At 36.9% G+C, this 18,528-nt stretch overlaps 1 protein-coding gene across 2 annotated transcripts in view; it reads right to left on the bottom strand.

The window, feature by feature from the left end:
- Positions 1 to 18,528, bottom strand: part of LOC134750118 (synaptotagmin-4) — a 57,993-nt gene that overhangs the window by 12,200 nt on the left and 27,265 nt on the right. Inside the window, exons 4-5 of one of the 2 annotated variants that reach the window (XM_063685225.1) lie at positions 12,055 to 12,238; positions 6,528 to 6,656 (exon numbers count right to left, since the gene is read on the bottom strand). In XM_063685225.1, coding sequence (XP_063541295.1) covers positions 6,528 to 6,656; positions 12,055 to 12,238 — 313 coding nt within the window. The remainder of the gene's footprint in view (positions 1 to 6,527; positions 6,657 to 12,054; positions 12,239 to 18,528) is intronic. The other variant, XM_063685226.1, reaches the window with a different exon arrangement.

Below are 18,528 nucleotides of genomic sequence, written 5' to 3'. Positions count from 1 at the left end.
AGCAATTTATATATTTCTGACACGAGTCATTACTTGTGTCAGGTGATGAAAATAATTTGATGTCCGTGTTCATATCAGAAGTATCAGAACAAAGCCAACAGATATCCATTACCTACGTATAAATACAATCCGTTTGAGTGAGTTCTCGAAACAACCCGCCAGCCTTTGTTTCCTATGGTATATATTGTCATATACCTATATGTATACGCTGTACTGTACGGTGACAAAAGAAAAATTGTTGATTATTAATCTTTTTTCCAAGCTACTGAAGGATTACGGTTTTAACGGTCTAAGCGCCACTTGCACCTTAACCCAGTGTCAAATTGTACTGGTAACCACGGTAACTCGTGTGATGCTACCTGGCACGACCACGGAAGATTTTGTAATTTCTTTTGCGGTACAAATTCATAAAAAAAAGTACTATTTTGTACTTCCCAAGTCATTTGACTTTCCAACGTAGAGGCCGTAGATGGAAAATTAAGCCTTATTGGAATACTTGGGATGAACCCGGCTTCCGCACAATGTTTTCCTTCGCCATAAAGCAACCGGTAAACATCAAATGATATTTTGGTACTCATTATACAAGCCGGGGCGGGGTTTGAAAATCGCACGTGTTTACCTCTAGGCTAAAAAGGGAAATAAAATGTTTTGCAAAACGTTAAAAGCCGATTTATATTTTAACGTGGATATTTTTTTTGTTTAAAATAAAATTTGGTAAGTTTGAAGAACTAGCTCATTCTGGGCGGAATAAACATGAAATCCCAATTTGGGACAAAATAATGTATGTAAATTTCCATTGAGTTGCGAAAATTGCATACGTTTTTGTAACCCAGAGGAAGATTTTTTAGGACATACGGTGAAGTTGCGTTTATATTATGATACAAAATAGGAATATCACCAAATTTTAACGAAATCTGACGAAAACAAGACAACAAAAATAAAAATCGGTCCGGAAAATGACTGGACTAGCTATAAACTTAAGTCACAAGAACCCGCCGCCAAGAGGTCGTCCCCATATAATCGAAATCGAAGGTACTTGAACCTGCATACATTTAACGTTATTTCAGCGTGCAGTGCAAATGATAGCGTAACAAACTACGTTTGTAAATATGGAAGCGACTATTTTCTTTTGACTTAAAATTCTGTGTATAAATAAGGGATCGTTGATTAGGGTAATATTGCCTTTGCTAGGTAAAGTCGTTGTTTCGTTAGGTTGCCCCAGGCGCGACCTTTGTAAAATGAAACAGGTCGGGATATGGAATGAACCTTTGTAAAATGAAACAAGTTGGGATATTCATGGCAAATAAAACAATGGCTCTTAAGTATAAAGAAGTCTATTGTAAAGCGGTTTTTGAAACAACAATTAAGGTTCTAAGGATACAATTGGGTATTAATAAGAAGAAAATCAATTCGGTTAAAATGTATTTCACCGATTCCACGTGTCAATATGAAAGTGAATTTATAAGTAACTATTTAGATATTATAATTTAACTTTAGAATGTGGTTTGTGACCTGACGTAGCTACCATATCGTTACTTATATACTTTAGAAAGTTTAGAACGCACAGTTTTTTATTTATTGTTGCAGTGGTGCAGTGGCGATATGCCTCCTAATATTCCGTTGGCGCAAAATATACAATTCTATTAATTACATCGTATCCTATTATAAAAGTAGTCATAACTAGATGGTATTCGAGTCATTTTTTCATTTTTATTCATTTTTAATTTAGCCATTAAAACACACACTTATCCATCTAGCTGGAAAATCTCAAAAGTTCTCCCAATTCATAAAACTGGTTCTAAATCGGATTTTAAAAACTATCGACCAATTGCCATTCTTTCTGTGTTTGGTAAAGTATTTGAAAGTATTCTATATAAAAAAATTTATCAACAATTAAAGGGATGGTTTACTGACTCCCAGCATGGTTTTATACATAACAGATCCACCAGTTCTAATCTCCTCAATATTGTAACGTACACAGCCCACCATTTGGATGACAGAAAACAAGTCGACGTTATATATTTAGATTTTCAAAAGGCTTTTGACAGGATTGATTGTGATATTTTACTACAAAAAATGGCCAAGTCAGGTTTTTCCGAAATACTGTTAAAGTTCTTCGCTAATTATCTTTCAGATCGAAAACAATATGTCATGTATAACGCAGCCAAATCCGAAACATACTCCGTCTCCTCTGGTATAGGTCAAGGAAGCAGTCTTGGTCCGCTATTATTTCTAATAACTATAAATGATCTCCCGGATTACATTAAGCATTCGTTAATACTGATGTTTGCTGATGATGTTAAGCTCGCTTTGCCTATACACGATCAATCTGACATTATCAAGCTCCAAACAGATATTGATAGCGTGTACCAATGGGGTGTACGTAATAGTTTACATTTAAATACAAGCAAATGTGCAGTCATGACCTACTCAAAGACGCCACACACCATGGATCGATCTTATACATTGAATGGTGAAAACCTGCAAAGCGTTAAAGATATGCGTGACCTCGGTACATCTTTTGATTCAGAAATATCATTCAGTCAACATATAATTAAAATTTGCAAAAGAGCGAGAAAAGCCCTCGGCTTTGTTATGCGCCAGTCAAAACACTTTAATATTTGTCATGTCATTACATTATTATATAATGCATTTGTACGTAGCCTACTGGAAACTAACTGTATTGTATGGAACACGGAGTAGGATGGAGATGGCAAGTGGGCGTTCCCGTCTATCCGACAGTTAGTAGCGACCGACTCACTTTATGCACAGACTATGCTCAGTTGTTGTGTAAACTTCATGCTCGAATGACATTCACGTCGTACGTACGCTCGTCTAACAAAAATTGATAATTAAATTTAAAATGCCGTATTGTGCAGTATTAAGCTGCAGAAATCACAGCGGTTGAAAAAATCTTTCACGTGGAGGTATTTCCTATCACCGGTGGTTATTTATTTAAATATAATCCGATAAATACGAAAAATCTGTTTCTTTTGCATTATTACGAATGTTCGTTAAGTAAATCTATATTTTATCAGTTAGAACTTAGAGTTCACAATCCTTTGTCACTATTCTTTACGTTTATCTGGAATATTCGCTATCCTAAATGTCAAATAACTTCGCTACTCAGATGCTGCGCAATGTCGATATTTATATCGATAAAGTTAAAGTTACGATATTTCAAGTTTGATGTTTTGTAGTTCGGTAATAAATTATTATTTTTGACACGTTTCTAATTATTATTTGGGATAATCAATGTCTTAGTAAATATGGCAGCTCTGGTCATCAAGCACTAAGTTAAGTCGGGGTCATTTCATGGCAACCTTTCAAACCTTCGTATTCCTTTACATACGTTTTTGTTTTTTACACCCATCATATTTTCATCGTTAATATAATTAGACTAGGTACTTAATGCACTTATGCGTAGAATGCATGCAATGTGCCATGAATAAACGTTTTATATTTTCTATTTCTTTATTATTAATTATTGTAGGTTACCACAAGATGCCGATATTAAAAATAAATGGATCAATGCTACTGGGCAAGAAAATTAGTTTCCGCAAAAATATAGCACCATTTGCTAGGAGCATTTCTTAGAGAAAGATTTCTGGGGATAAAATTGCCATACATCTCATCTAGCGTCCACACGCCTAAAACTTAGTTACTAATTTAGTAATTATTAGTGACATTCGGGCTCACTTAATTAATAAAAAGTGTTCCGTACCACGCAAACTAGCGTCAAATATTGGAATTTTGCCGCCCCCCTTCCTGATTTGATAGGTCACAATCTTACAATCAAATCAAGTGGGATCGATGAGCCAGTTTCATGTATGCTTTCATACCATACAATTAATTTGACAATTTAATCAGGTTGTCCCGTCTAGATTGGCCTTAAATGCTGCTACAAGTAAATATATTGTTAAAGACGAATACTTACCTATGTAAGTAATTGCAGATTTGTGATCACAAAATAACAGCAATACCGAGTTAATAGACCTTTAAAGAACTATGATTTTATCTGTTTGACTTTAAGATATATTTAATGTTCACATTAACAACCTAGTTGGTCAATTAATAAGAAACAAATTTCTAGTTAGATATTTGTTGTACTGTACTACATATTATTTTTCATACAATCACGATTATCACTACCTATATTATAATCATAAATAAAGTATCATCTAAATGTGTTAAAACATACGGTAATGAAATATCAATACCTAACTGAACACACAAATATCGATAAAACACTCCGATTACACTGTCCCCTCCCTATATCGTCGAATGGAAAGAAGTTCCAACGGTTAGCTACTCGCAGGCGTGTAGAGGTCTCGAAAACACCAGTGTAACGTGACCGTGAGATCCGTAACAAACCATGCGTAATTAGACCTTACTTATACTGGTTTTTTAGCCCTTTTCTCGCCTGTTATGTAAGTGATTTTAAAATTATATAAAATAACGCCATCTGGTGTTGAGTAGTTGTATTAGGTGAACGTTGAGCGAGCTTTTGTGAGATGAATGAGATAATTAAAGAGTCGTATGTCATATAGCTTTGACATTATATTTTAAACCGTCACTCATGTAGCCTACAGTTGATATTCGTTCGAGAAATGTCCACCGGTAATAACTTTTTGGTATGGAAAGTTGCTACGAATCAGAGCAATTTTGTAAGTGTGTGACGTATATTAACGTGGCTATGAATGTGTGAGTTTAGCGACACTGGTTTTCATACTAAATAGGAGTCATTTCACATCCACTAGTTTATTAATTCGTGGTATGGAACCCGCACGAAAAAAAATACATTCTTCTTATTGAAAAAATCCAAAAGTCATTTATTAGGTATCTCTACTGGAAAACACATGGGTACTATCCCTACATGTATCCCACGCCGTTTGTATTGGGAATGGTCTCATATCAAAGACTTGAAGTACGAAGGCAGCTTGCAACAGTAAAATACTTTTTTAGAGTAATACGTGGATCAATAGTTAATCCATTGCTACTAGAATATGTTCATTTTAAGGTACCGACACCATTCGTTAGAGCTACTCTCAGACCTCGCATTTCACCAATGTTCGTAATTCCTAAGACCAGCACAATGACACTAGTCACTAGTCCTCTATTTATCGCACTTAACCATATTAATAACATAATTTTACATAATCCCACTCTTGACATATTCTCGCAATCAGAACCGAAATTCCTAGCCACAGCAGCCCGCTACCTAGAATCAATATCCACGCCCACAACTATTAATATTAATTAATTTAGTGATAAGCATATTATTTTAGTTTTAAGTACATATATGTTTATAACCCATAACTTGCATGTTTGGTTTAACTGTAAATGTAAAGTTGGTTAATAAATAAAATAAAATAAAATAAAATAAAATAAAAATTTTTCTCACCTCCTTGAAGTTCGTCTTATTCTCACCGAATTGGCAGCCATTCGGTGGGAATAAGACAAACATAACGTTAAATTAAAACCGATAGTCTCGCATCAGAAGAGCTACTCTAGCTAGAACGATCGTCTTTATTTCCTACATAAAGTGCCTTTAAACCTAGTACTCCTGTTTACATTTACAGTTTTAAAAGAGAAGGAGGCAACTATCATTTTGCAATCTTAAGGAATGTCGTATTAAAAATAATATCAACTAGAAATCCAAACCTATGTATGGTCACAGAGGTGACTTTAGAAAGTTTCCGCCGAATGGAAAAAAAACTTGGAAGTTATCTATCTGTCAAACTCTCAAACTTATATGTCATAATTGGCTTCCTAATATCAGAGAGTGGACAAGGATTAAGGCCGTTAAGCAACTCAGATTGGCGGACGATACGGAAAACTACAAAAAGCCAACTGCCTAGTTTCTCAGTCTGCTCGTTGTATCTGCATGGGTGCTCCGAAAATCAATGTCATGGCATACACCTATGCCACGACATATATGTATTGTATGCTACGCTGAGTGGTAACCTATTTACAAAGTGTAAAAAAATAGTAAGGATCAGTTAAAGGGCATAATCGTTTTTAGGGTTCCGTACCCAAAGGGTAAAAACGGGACCCTATTACTAAAACTCCGCTGTCTGTCTGTCCGTCTGTCACCAGGCTGTATCTCATGAACTGTGAGAGCTAGACAGTTGAAAAAAACAGAATAAAATAAATATATAAGTGTGGCTCCCATACAACAAACGTGATTTTTTTGCCGTTTTTTGCGTAATCGCACGGAACCCTTCGTGCGCGAGTCCGACACGCACTAGGTTTTTTTACGAGATTATTTTTTAGTACGGGATAAATATTTGGACTGGTATCATATAGCAACTTCGAAATATGTTTGAACGATGTTTAATTTGCCAAAATGTACTTTGACTGAACGAGTTTTTTTTATTCTAAACCGAAAGTTTTGAAAAAGGACGTCTTTTAAAAGTCATTGTTCATTCGACAGGCAGAACGCGAAGAACAACGATTTCTCAGCATTGAATCCGCTGAAGGTGCTGTTATTTTTATCTTATATACCTAAGTAAATATGTACTCACGTGAGGTAATTCATTGGACTTCCGGCTCTCACTGTTGCTGGGCTGCCTCGAGAAGGCAGGGGCATGGACGCTTAAGGGCGAGCCCGGCTCAGAGTCCGTCTTGCCCTCGTTGCTACTGTTGCCACCGTCCTGCAAAACGATACCCATTTTAATTATAGCCACAACATCATCATCATATAGTTCCTCCTAGCCGTTTCCGGCCACAGCCACTGCGTTCTACCGCTGAGAGCGGCACTGGTGCGCTCTCAGCAAAAATACAGTGGATAAAAACAAAATACATGAACGAGAATAGTAATTCTATGTAACAAAAGGAAAGAAGAAGGATCTTAGCTCTGGCATTGTCATTGTCTTTCCCTTTTTAACTGACCTTACAAATCATCATGATCATCATCGGCCTGATAATGTTAATGTTTCTACATAGGTTTTACTTACCTATACTTTAACTATATACCTACAATGTTTTATAAACAGTAAATCTAAGGTGCTAAGTTATCTTTACTTTCAACTTGCCACCTGTTTCAAATACACCTTGATTAACGAAAATTTCTATATAGGTAATTAGACATTATATAACTGCTGATATATGTGACGCCTCGTCCGTTGTTTAAGCCATCTCTGATGGGTTAAATGTGTATATGCATTATTTCTAAATGTCAGGTAGGTATACATACTCGTACGAGTTAAATATCAAACAATCATACATGATGATTTTAAATTCAAATGCAGAAGTTGTCGGTTATCATAAGTTTATTTGGTATGAAAATGTTAATTAATAAAAGCTTTCCACGGTTATCATCTCATCTCCTAGCCAGCTATTCACAGCTTTTAAAGGTTGGTTTATTCCATCAATCCTATTATCCCGTGATTACATAAATAAATTTGTAACAAATATATAGGTACCTACGGATTGCGACAACGATTTCTCGGCGTTGAATCCGCTTAAAAGCCCGGTAATGATTTTGGAGCAAAAATTTAAAATTGATAGATTTAGTCCTTGAAATTTCACACGTTTTGTTACGTAATATCTAAATAACAAGTATTGGTTTTTATTAGCACGTCTTCTCATCTTGCCTTTTAATAATGAGGTCGCGAGCGTGCGTCACCGGTAATATAACTATGAAGAGAAGGGGCAGTTTTAAAAATTCATCAAAAAATTATGGTGGTAAATTATACAAATTGATGCATAAGAACAGTTTCAGCAAATGTTGTAGATTGTTTAGGTATCAAAATTACGTTGAAATTAAGTCGATTTTTAGAGAAATTGTCACTTGCTTTGAAGTAATTTCTGGAGAAAATTGATTTCGTCTTTTAAGAACTTTCATTTACACTACTTACTTCAAAGCAAAAACCAGTACTTATTGTTATTTCTATTACATATTATCAAAAGGTGTACAATTTCAGCGACTAAATCTATCAATTTTACATTTTTGCGACTAAAATCGATAACGGGCTCTTAAGGTTCTGTTATTTTATTATTCTGTATTTAAATGAATTCTGAAACACTTTGGAGACACAGAAGAACGTGTATTTATTTAGGTACTTACATATTTTGGTCTTGTAACATGACTATCTAGACTTATTCTATATTTGACTCACGTTAGACCGGGCCGTGTCCGGGCCGAACCTTCCGGCGCTTCGTTTTCTATGGAAGGCATCACGTGATCACCTGTCATGTCATAGAAAAGTAAGCGCCGGAAGCTCGGGCCCAGACACGGCCCGGTCTAACGTAAGTCATCCTTAATGATACCAATTAAAATGTATACTAATAATATTTTATATAAAAATAAAAAAATTCAATCCATAGAATTACATATTATTAAAATTAAAATAAAAAAAATAAATTAATATTAAACTTAAAACTAACTTAAACTAAACATATTAAAAAAATTACTTTTTAAAATCTGCACGTGGCGCGTGCGATTTCGCCCAGTGGCCAAATATCGGGCTGTCATATGCCCCTGCGACCGCACTCAGGAGCCCGTTGGTGCTGCCGCGCGCACGGCGCATCAGGGACGCGACGCGTTTGCGCATAATGGCATGGAAACCATCCGTGTGTGCCTCCGCGAACATCCCAGAAGCACTGCAGTACCGCGGCAGCCCCATCAGCATCCTGAACGCGTTATTGTAGAGGACGCGCAGCGCACTATAAGTTTTCTTCGTGCAGTTGATCCACAGGCTGCAAGTGTAAAAAGTTTGGCAATATGATCTGAACAAGGTTAACTTAACACTTGTTGTGCATTTTGCAAACCTGCGGATCAACATGTTGCTTCTCACTGATAGTGCCCTGCGCTCCCTCTCCACGTCCACGTCATCATTTTGAGACGCAGTGACCCAATGCCCCAGGTACTTAAACTGTGTTACTAATTTCAACTGAACGCCCCCTAACATGACTGGTGGTACTATGCTGTATGTTTTTGTGCCGGCTTTGAATATCAGTAACTCAAGTCTTATTAGAATTGTACCTGAGGCCGTGTGCCTCTGCGTATCTTTCACATATGGCCAGTAGCTTATTAAGTGCGCAAATCGAAGGGCTAAGTACCACCATATCATCAGCTTAGCTGATGTTATTGAAGCACCGCCCTCTGACTGAACAACCCGCTCGAGTGCCGCTAAGCTCCTCTATCAGGTGATCCATATACAGGCAGAATAGCCTTGGTGAGGTTAGGCCTCCCTGTCTCACCCCGCACTGCAATTTGCACTGCAAAATGTAGCTGTAATGTGATGTAATGTAATGTATGTATGTTATTTAACTTAGGTAGGCAAATTAGGTATATATTTTAATAGAAAGCTGTATGAAGAGGTGAATATTATTGTCTAGGTGAGTATTGGTAGGGTAAATTAAAGCGATTTTCATACGAAACGAGTTTCAGCTGTCAAGTATCCATTAATGTTCATTAATTTGGTTCATGAGTCCAATGGTCACTAGGCAGTGTTACATGGTTACACTATTTGTGCAAATAAAACGAATAGACAATCTCGTTTTTCATCTACAGTCGGTATTGTTTAAAAGGTACAGCTGTGGGACAAAAGCCGACATTTTTCCAGTGCACCAAGCATATTCTGAAGTAACATGATGGCCTATTGTTGTAAAGATCTAGTAATTATAGTTCTGTAAGCTCCCAATTCTGGACACAAAAGGCTAATAATAGTCGGACCCACTAGAAGGTACCTATAACTTATAAGTAAATAGACTTTAAACGTTCAGGCGTGCGAGTCAATTTAGTTAATAGGTTCCTACGTAACATAGAAGAAATTAGGTACGAATAATTTTGGCTTTCCAATTAATAATTAATTTTAGATTTACGCCGGCAACTTGAGTAACTCTGTAATGGTACCTAATTCAAACCAAGTGACTTGTGTTACAGTAGTAGAAAGGTATAAGTGAAATTTAAGGCGGGCGACTTTAAGTACATCATTTCGCATACACCAATCATCGTGAGCAATCTTCAAGGTCGTATCAAAACCGGTTAGAAACCGTACCAAGTTGTTACATTTGAATCGGGCTTCTGTATTCAAAAATGTAAGCTGCGTCGCATAGCTACGCCTCTGGCGCTTAAGTTGTAGCAGTGGTGTAGTTGGATATTGCCCCTGGGTTTACCGAAAATTTTGCCGGTCTTGTTAGTTTTTATAATCAAAAATACCGCCCCCTTTATGTGTCGCCGATATGCCCCCATCTCACATGCCGCCCTGAGCTATGCACCCCTATGCCAGTCGCTACACAATTGGCTTGCAGTTTGGAAAACAGTACCTAGGTTCGGTGAACTCCACTGTATGATTTAGTAGTCATGTGACATGTGACATTTAGTTTATAGTGTTTTTGGCATTAATTTTAACGCATTGAATTTAGTCATTGGTAACTTTTATTTTAATAAATAACTTGCATAAAGATATTAAGAACGCTCACTTAATAAATTGATACTTACCAGGCTACCGGAAGTATAATTATGATTTTTTGCCTTTAGGATTTTTATTATTGTATATCTATTGTTCTTTGTAAGGTATATATGTATCTATAGCCTTAGTTGTCTGATAATTTAATTTAAATGTTATTGTTGTCTTGTTTATGCGTCAAAACATTTTCACAATATACTTACTTACTCGTACAGAAACATCAAGTCAAGTTGGGAAAGTCGTGGGGTGCAAAGAAAAGCAAGAAATCGCACTTAAGCCTACACAAAGCTTAGTATGAAAGTACATAATTATATAACACCGTATGACCATGGGCCCAATTCCGACTTGAAATAGTGAAGGCATCGTGGCTACAATATTTTAATAAAATACGGAATTCAAGTTAAGTAAATAATTACTAGCCTTATACCATACTGGGTAAAGGCACCGGTGCTCGGCCATGCACCAGTCGTCAGCCTTTCTTGCTCATTTTTTGCTGTAATTAGCAAAGATTTTCTAATTTTCATGTCTACATTAGGTGATATTATAGATCGATAAACTATTGAAAAATTGTCTAATTTGTATTAAAAGAATTTCAAATGAAATCCAAGTTTTTAAGCCAAGAACCTTTAGATACTTACATTTACTTTAAAGAGCCCGAGGATTTTATAACAAAAAGGTTGAAAATTTTGAAGAGCTTAGGTTTAGGTACATAACATACACACAAAGTTCTTTACATAGGTAAATGCTTATAATACAACAAAGCCATACTCGTACCTTTGCTAACGATGTGCTAACAATGTGTGGAGCCGGATTAGAGCTCGCGACCTTCTGGGATGCCGACTGGCTTTGTCGCTCTAACAAACTGTGAGCTATCGAAGCTTAGTCGGCGACGGAATTGAGCTTAGTCGAATTCTGTCGCATCTGTCGGTTGTCCGGAATTATGTACAGTCAGCTTAAATACATAGTAGTCAGTAACTGATAAGACTAAGGGTCAAACGTAGGTTCTCATATGTCCTTATAAAAATATACCTATGTAAAACAATAAGGGTGCGAAAGAATTTTTTTGAACGCGAATTAGGTAGCAGATCGTTTTTAGCGCGTTCTTTTATCCACTGCTATTTATGCACATACTTCGCAACTTTTTACTTCGACCACACCTGATTAGTTTCTTACCTTCATCCTTCCTTGTTGAAGTGACCTGGCAAGTTTACTGTCCGCGTACTGACCCGTCTGCCGCCTCTTCGACAATATAGATACCTACTGTAGAAGCGACTTAAATATAGTCTGCATCTTCTTAATTGTTCTTTTTGTGCTAGCGGTCGCCCATTGTGTACCATTGTCTTTGACAATGGCACGCCGTAGCACGCACTCAGACTCAATGGTACACAATGGGCACAAAAGGAACAAAGGCTTTTGTTTAACAGATTAGATTCTTTGGCGAAAAAATCATTTGAGAAGATGCAGACTATCACACATGATTAGTTTCTTACCTGTTGAAGTGACCTGGCAAGTTTACTGTACGCGTACTGCACCGTTCTGTCGCCTCTTCGGGATCGTGTGCTTTGGAATGGACTTGAAGAACTACATCTTTACTTCTAGTACTTCTACCTACCAGATTTATTCTTAGTTTTCTTACCTTCATCCTTACCTGTTGAAGTGACCTGGCAAGTTTGCTGTCCGCGTACTGGCCGGTCTGACGTCTCTCCGGAAGTATGTACTTAGGAAGAGACTTGAAGAACCATGCTCCGGACTTTTTCCACATTTCACGTGTCTCCGCGCAGAGATTGCATATTAACTGCTCTCTTGATCGGATTGGAGATCTGTAAAAGAGTGAATCTAATGAGCTGCAAATACTTAATAGGAGCAGTCATTTAAATGGGGCATCTTATAGTACTTATATTAGGTTATAGTACTTATATAACATTAGGTTGACTAATTGTAAGTGAAATACAGTAACAGGCAGAACTTAAAGATTATCTTAGTAGTAGATTTTTGCATCTCATTTCATTGTAAGATCTTCAGACTAGAATAACTAAAAGTACATATTATGTATTATAAACTAACTAACTACATAAGTACCAAGGTATTTGGTATTTCCAAAATAAATAAGTAAACTGTAAAACAATAAGGGCCACTTGCACCATTCACTAACCCGGGGTTAACCGGTTAAACCTGGAGTTAGTATTTACACTGGGTTACCAGTACAATTTGACACTGGGTTAGCGATTTATCCGCTTATATCCGGGTTAGTGGGATGGTGCCAGTGGCCCTTAACGTGTTAACCGGTTAACCCCGGGTTGGTGGGATGGTGCAAGTGGCGCTAGTATTTAAAAAAATTACATACTTTTGGAATTTACAGATACCTACACGTATTATTAATTAGTATAGTGCATGGGCGTCCACGAAAAATTGATTGATGTTAATATCAAACACGTTTGATGATAACAAGGGCCCTTTTTACCTAAGAGGATCTTTTTCCTTAGGACTCTCAAATTTCACGAAAAATAATTAACGAGCTATTAAAATTTTAATGATTCGCAATTAAGGAAATACCTGCATGTTTTTTGCACTGCAGATTTCAAATTAGTCGAAAAATATTTGAGATACGATTTTAATCCCCTTAAATACTATTTTTAGGGTTCCGTACCTCAAAAGGAAAAAACGGAACCCTTAAAAGATCACTTTCCGTCCGTCTGTCAATACCCTTTATCTCAGGAACGCGTGGAGTTATCGAGTTGAAATTAAAACCATATACTCAGGTCTACAGCCCCTTGAAGCTGTGAAAAAATACGGTCGTTAAATGCCGCAAGAAACGTATATTTCGACTAGACATCGGCGGCTCGTGGCATTTCATAATCATAATCATTTATTTGCACATAAAAAGGGTTTTACATAGATATATTTAGGTAGCATTTGACGTTTGTCAGAAACGTCAAATGCCAAAACGTCAAAAACCTAGTGATGTAACCGTGTTTTTACAAGTAATAACTTCGAGTAAGGTACAAATCGAACAAAGGAAAATTAGAAAAAATATATTCAATCATTTAATATATGAATAATTAGTGATATACAATTAATATTTGTTCTAAATTATTTTACGTCTTCTATCTGTGAAAATCCACTTTACGTCAGAAGTAGCGGAGATGTTACATGAAAGTGTAATTTATTCGGTAACATTACTGTCAGAAACGTTTCTTGTCAATATACTGGTTTCTTGTCAATTATCTAATTTTCAAAAGTTGAAATATGTCACAGTTAAGGTAATATGTGAGATGTCTCATCACTAGTGCTACCTAAATGCCACGAGCCGCCGATGTCTAATTTCGACACTCAAAGGGAATAAACATTAATAGGGTAGGTACTTTCCGGAACTATGAAATTTGGCAAGTAATATCGTCTTACACTAAATACAGGAAAAAAATCTAAAAACTATAAATTTGTAAAAAATAAAAATTAAATAAAAAGTTAAATTTGTAAGGAATTCTCGGTGGGCGAGTCCGACTCGCACTTGGCCGGTTTTTTAGACTATTAAAACATGGAGACTATCATGACGATTCTGTAGTAGCAATTTGATATGGTTTTCATATTATTTTGATACGACCATGAGACAACGTGCACTTGCACCATTCAGAGAAGGTCCGTTAATTGTGTAAGATGTGTAAAGTGCTTCGAATTAGACGGGTGATGTAGATGGCACTATACGGCGTACACTACGCGGTAACTCTATGTACAAATAGGTATACATAATTATGTATGTACTTTCGAACATTGTTGGAATTTTACTAAATCTTAAACAGCACAGCAATCTGTAATCTTAACACAAAAGAATGCCTTAAAGTACAAAAGTTGACTTAAAGAGCAAAAGTCGCGGGACTTCATACATAAACGTGCTAGTGCATGTCTATGCAGTATGTCTTTCTCTAACTGTCTGTACGGTCAATCTCTAGCGCGCGAGATACTGCATGTAGCGGCGCACTCGTGTACGGTGACTGTACTTAGTTAGTTAGTTTTGCTGGGCATTTTCCGCAACTCGACATCCAATGTGCCTATTTTGCGTGAAACGAGGTAGCGCTACTCTAACCACCCCAGCTCCTCCACGAAGCCTAGCAAAGTCTTCAGGTTGCTAGTTGCCTCCTTTAGTGTGCTTGGATTCCCTAGGTATTTGCTCCTATTTTTTTTATTTGCTTCTATAGCGGCGCACTCGTGTACGGTGACTGTACTTAAAGAACAAACAAACCGCAGCCAAACATCACTAGACCCTGCTCATAGTGTTGTGTTTCTGCCGGTGAGTAACGTTGCGAGAATGCCAGAGCTCATCGAGAGAGAGGAGTGTTAGGGTTGGCAACGGGCATGTAACTCCTCTGGAGTTGCAGGCGTACATAGGCTACGGAGGCTGCTTTCCTAAGTAGTGCTTGCATTTATATGTTAACTATAATTCTAAATGTCATATATATAGTTAGTTCCTACTTGTATATGTACTTGTATAATACTGCTGTAATTTAAGCTTATTGTACCTATTATTGTTTTTATGTATAAATGACTTTTTTTTTTACATCAGGCGGGCTTGTTTGCCACCGACGTAGTATAAAAAAAAAACTTGAAACATTCCGTTGGCATCTTATGGTTGTACGTAACCCTAAAAAAATAGGAGTGTCTCCCAATGTTCAAACATCAGTAATGGTGTAGGAAAAGAGTGCAAGTAAATAATGATATACCGAACAATATCATCCGAGGACTCGATCGTAACCTGTCGTAAAAATATTCCGTCATATTCGCATGATCGATTCATCGTTTCTTTGAACAGCTTATATTAATGTTTATTTATATTTGCTATCTACTCATATTGAATACGAAAGAGGTTGTCTAAATATAATGTAATTTTTAAAATAAAGGATGACTCACGCTACAACACTTCAGTTTTCTATAGAAAGCGTCACGTGATCACCGTCACCTGTCATAAAAAAATAAGTGTCAGGGGCCCGGCCCGGGTCCGGACCGTTCTTGAGTGAGTCATCCTTAAGTATGAGTTGTTATTATTAGACATTTGATAATTTTTTGTACGGGATTAGGAATTATATATTTTTTATAATAATTGGGTGACCATTGTCGTTATGACATCTTTGGTCGATAATATGAGCATTTGAGCTTATCATACGCCATACTAGAGTCAGACCAAGATAAGTCTGCAACGATTTTGATAGCACACAGTGCAAGTGTTATTTTAAACGTCAAACTTCTATGAATTTATGACGTATAAATAACACTTGCACTGCGTGTGCTATCAAAATCGTTGCGACCTTATCCTGGTCTAACTCTAGTAATATATTGGTATAGTTATTATATTGCTACTTATTCATACACTATTCTAAGGATACTTTATTATTATGTTTGCGAGTCGTGGCAACACATGCTAGACTGACTGTGCTACGCTTCGTAGCACTCCGTAGCCCGTAGCAACATTGTAGACAAACCCCGTTTATGATTATAAATGCATGAAGTACTATAATAAAACTATGTACAGCTTTAAGCTATACCACAAACAGACCTAGATGTAGTTCACTGTTTAAATTTTCTTTTTTTTTTTCTTTCTGTGCATGTTTTCTATAATGTTTTTGTGAAATTTAAGTGTATTGTGTTTTTTTGGTTTTGTCTCTTGTGCAATGTTTTTTTATATTTTTCTTTCTGGTATAAGCAATAAAACATATTTTTTTAATTAATTTATTTATTTATTTTTTTCTAAAAGAAACAAATATCAACCCAATTGCAGGCTTATTTTATTACAGCAATACAATCTATGCTCGGAATAAAATATGGCAGGTATTACTTCCATTGAACATCAAAATGCGGATAGGAACTAATATTTATCTAAAACAGAATAAATTCTGGGAAATCGCGAATTAAAGACTGTACACGATGAAACCCGGCCAAGCATGATGTGGTAAATCTTTCAAATGAATGTACATTTTCAAGCAGCACTTTTCCCTTAATAATTCGTGGTTATTAAACTACATAATAAAATTAGAAATATAATATAAAGTTAGGTTGTCTGTGACTTTGAGCGTTATATATTTCACAGTACCTATATTTTTTTGTTCACATTTTATTATTTTTAATTATATAAACCGAATTGGAAGAGACCTATAAATAAATCAGTTCAGAGAATCTGGGATCAACCTATCTGTACACAAGTACATTCCCACATCTTAAACTCTTATTCCACCAGCCAGGAAAAAGCACGCATTCTGGCTGTATTGGAAAGAGAGTCCGGCCCCTGGTTACATGCTCTCCCCTCCTACAAATTTGGTACATTACTCGACAACAATACCCTCAGGCTAGCTGTCGGTCTTCGCCTAGAATCCAACATAGTATCACCCCATCGCTGCCCTTGCGGAACTTTTGTGGACAGCCTTGGACACCACGGTTTATCGTGTTCTAGGAGTGCCGGCCGCCTATCACGACATGCCTCTGCCTCAATGACATCCTCCGTCGGGCCTTCGTCAGCGCCAACGTTCCAGCCATTCTAGAACCACCTGGTCTCGCGCGTGACGATGGAAAGAGACCCGACGGAATGACTCTTGTGCCCTGGAGTGTCGGACGGCCCCTTATTTGGGACGCAACGTGTGTTGGCACCCTGGCATCATTGAGAGCGGGCGGGGCGGCCGCAGCGGCTGAGGCGGCAAAATGCCGCAAATATATGGCTCTCACTGACCGGCATATATTTGCGGCATTTGCAGTCGAGACTCTTGGACCGTGGTGCCCAGGCGCTCAAAAATTGTTTCGGCAGCTGGCTAAAAAAATCTCATCGTGTACTGTCTTTAAGTTGCAGTTTGATTTATATTATTTATTAATGTTATATTAAAATTAATTTTCGCACGTTCGTTTCGTACCAAAATATCCATTTTAGCTATTAACATACAGGTTAATCTTTAGTTAGATGTAAGTAAGTACTACGCGTAGACACGCACTATGCTTAAGTAAGTAATTATAGCCAAGATCGAGTCTCCGTAACCAGAGATCGGTAATTATTAATTAAACTATCTGCCTACGGTTAACTACGACTACGACAATGGCCCATAGCTACTAATTGCTAAGTGGCACTCAGTTACAACAACGACAGGTCAATATTAGAGACTGCAGATTATGTGCCACTAGCGACCTGCCCCGGCTTTGCTCGGGTTACACAAAACCTTAACGAATTGTACGGGTCTCTATTGTTTCCCATATAGTTTTAAGTCATAATGTATTGTATGGCTACATTTTCGTTAGTCATAATTTGTTTTTCTCAGAAACGCGTAACTTTTCAGGATTACGATAAAACAAACCTAATGTAACCTATAGTAAAATATAGGATAACCTGAGGAAAATCCTGAAAAGTTAACGGTTTCAGAATTATGGCTAATGATAATATGACATATGACAAACAAAGGGACCCCGAATTGTACACCGTACACCTATATAAACCTTCCTCAAGAATCACTCTATTGATAAGGTAAGGTGGGGTAAAACTAACATAGTTTATTTTACTCGGGACAAGACTAACAGTATGAGGATTCCATACAAGTGATAGTCTTACAGTTTTGAATGATTCACGGTTAGTTTCACTAGACTTATTCGTCGAAATACCGACAGCTCGAAAACAATAAAAAAAGGTAATCGCGGTCCATATCCCGGTCGATATAAGTCAAGTAATAGTCTTACCCCGGTGATAGTCTTACCCCACCTTACCTTAGGTGAAAACTGCATAAAAATCCGTTCAGTAGTTTTTGAGTTATCACGAACATATTTACAGACAGACAGTACAAACAGTACTTGTGGCTGATATACTTGTACATAATATACCTGTATGAACATACAGGAATTGTATTACCGATATTTGTACAAACATCTTTGCGAGTCGGACTTGACAAATGGGTCTTACCCTTTCACGAAAAAATATGGCAGACCTATTTTTTATCGTAGGTAATTATGTATTATAATGAACAAATTTTCTCGCAAGTTTTTCTCAAGCAAATCAATAGGGCAATAACGACGCCGCAACAATAATTATACAAAGCAGTTGACATCCGATATCACGTTTAAAGTGGTGTCTGTTCTATGTCAATAACCACGT

The sequence above is a fragment of the Cydia strobilella genome, chromosome 19 (genome assembly GCF_947568885.1).
Source record: "Cydia strobilella chromosome 19, ilCydStro3.1, whole genome shotgun sequence".
In the NCBI taxonomy this organism is placed as follows: Eukaryota; Metazoa; Arthropoda; class Insecta; order Lepidoptera; family Tortricidae; genus Cydia; species Cydia strobilella.
Note: the sequence above shows the minus strand (reverse complement) of the source record. Positions and strands in the feature narration are given on the sequence as shown.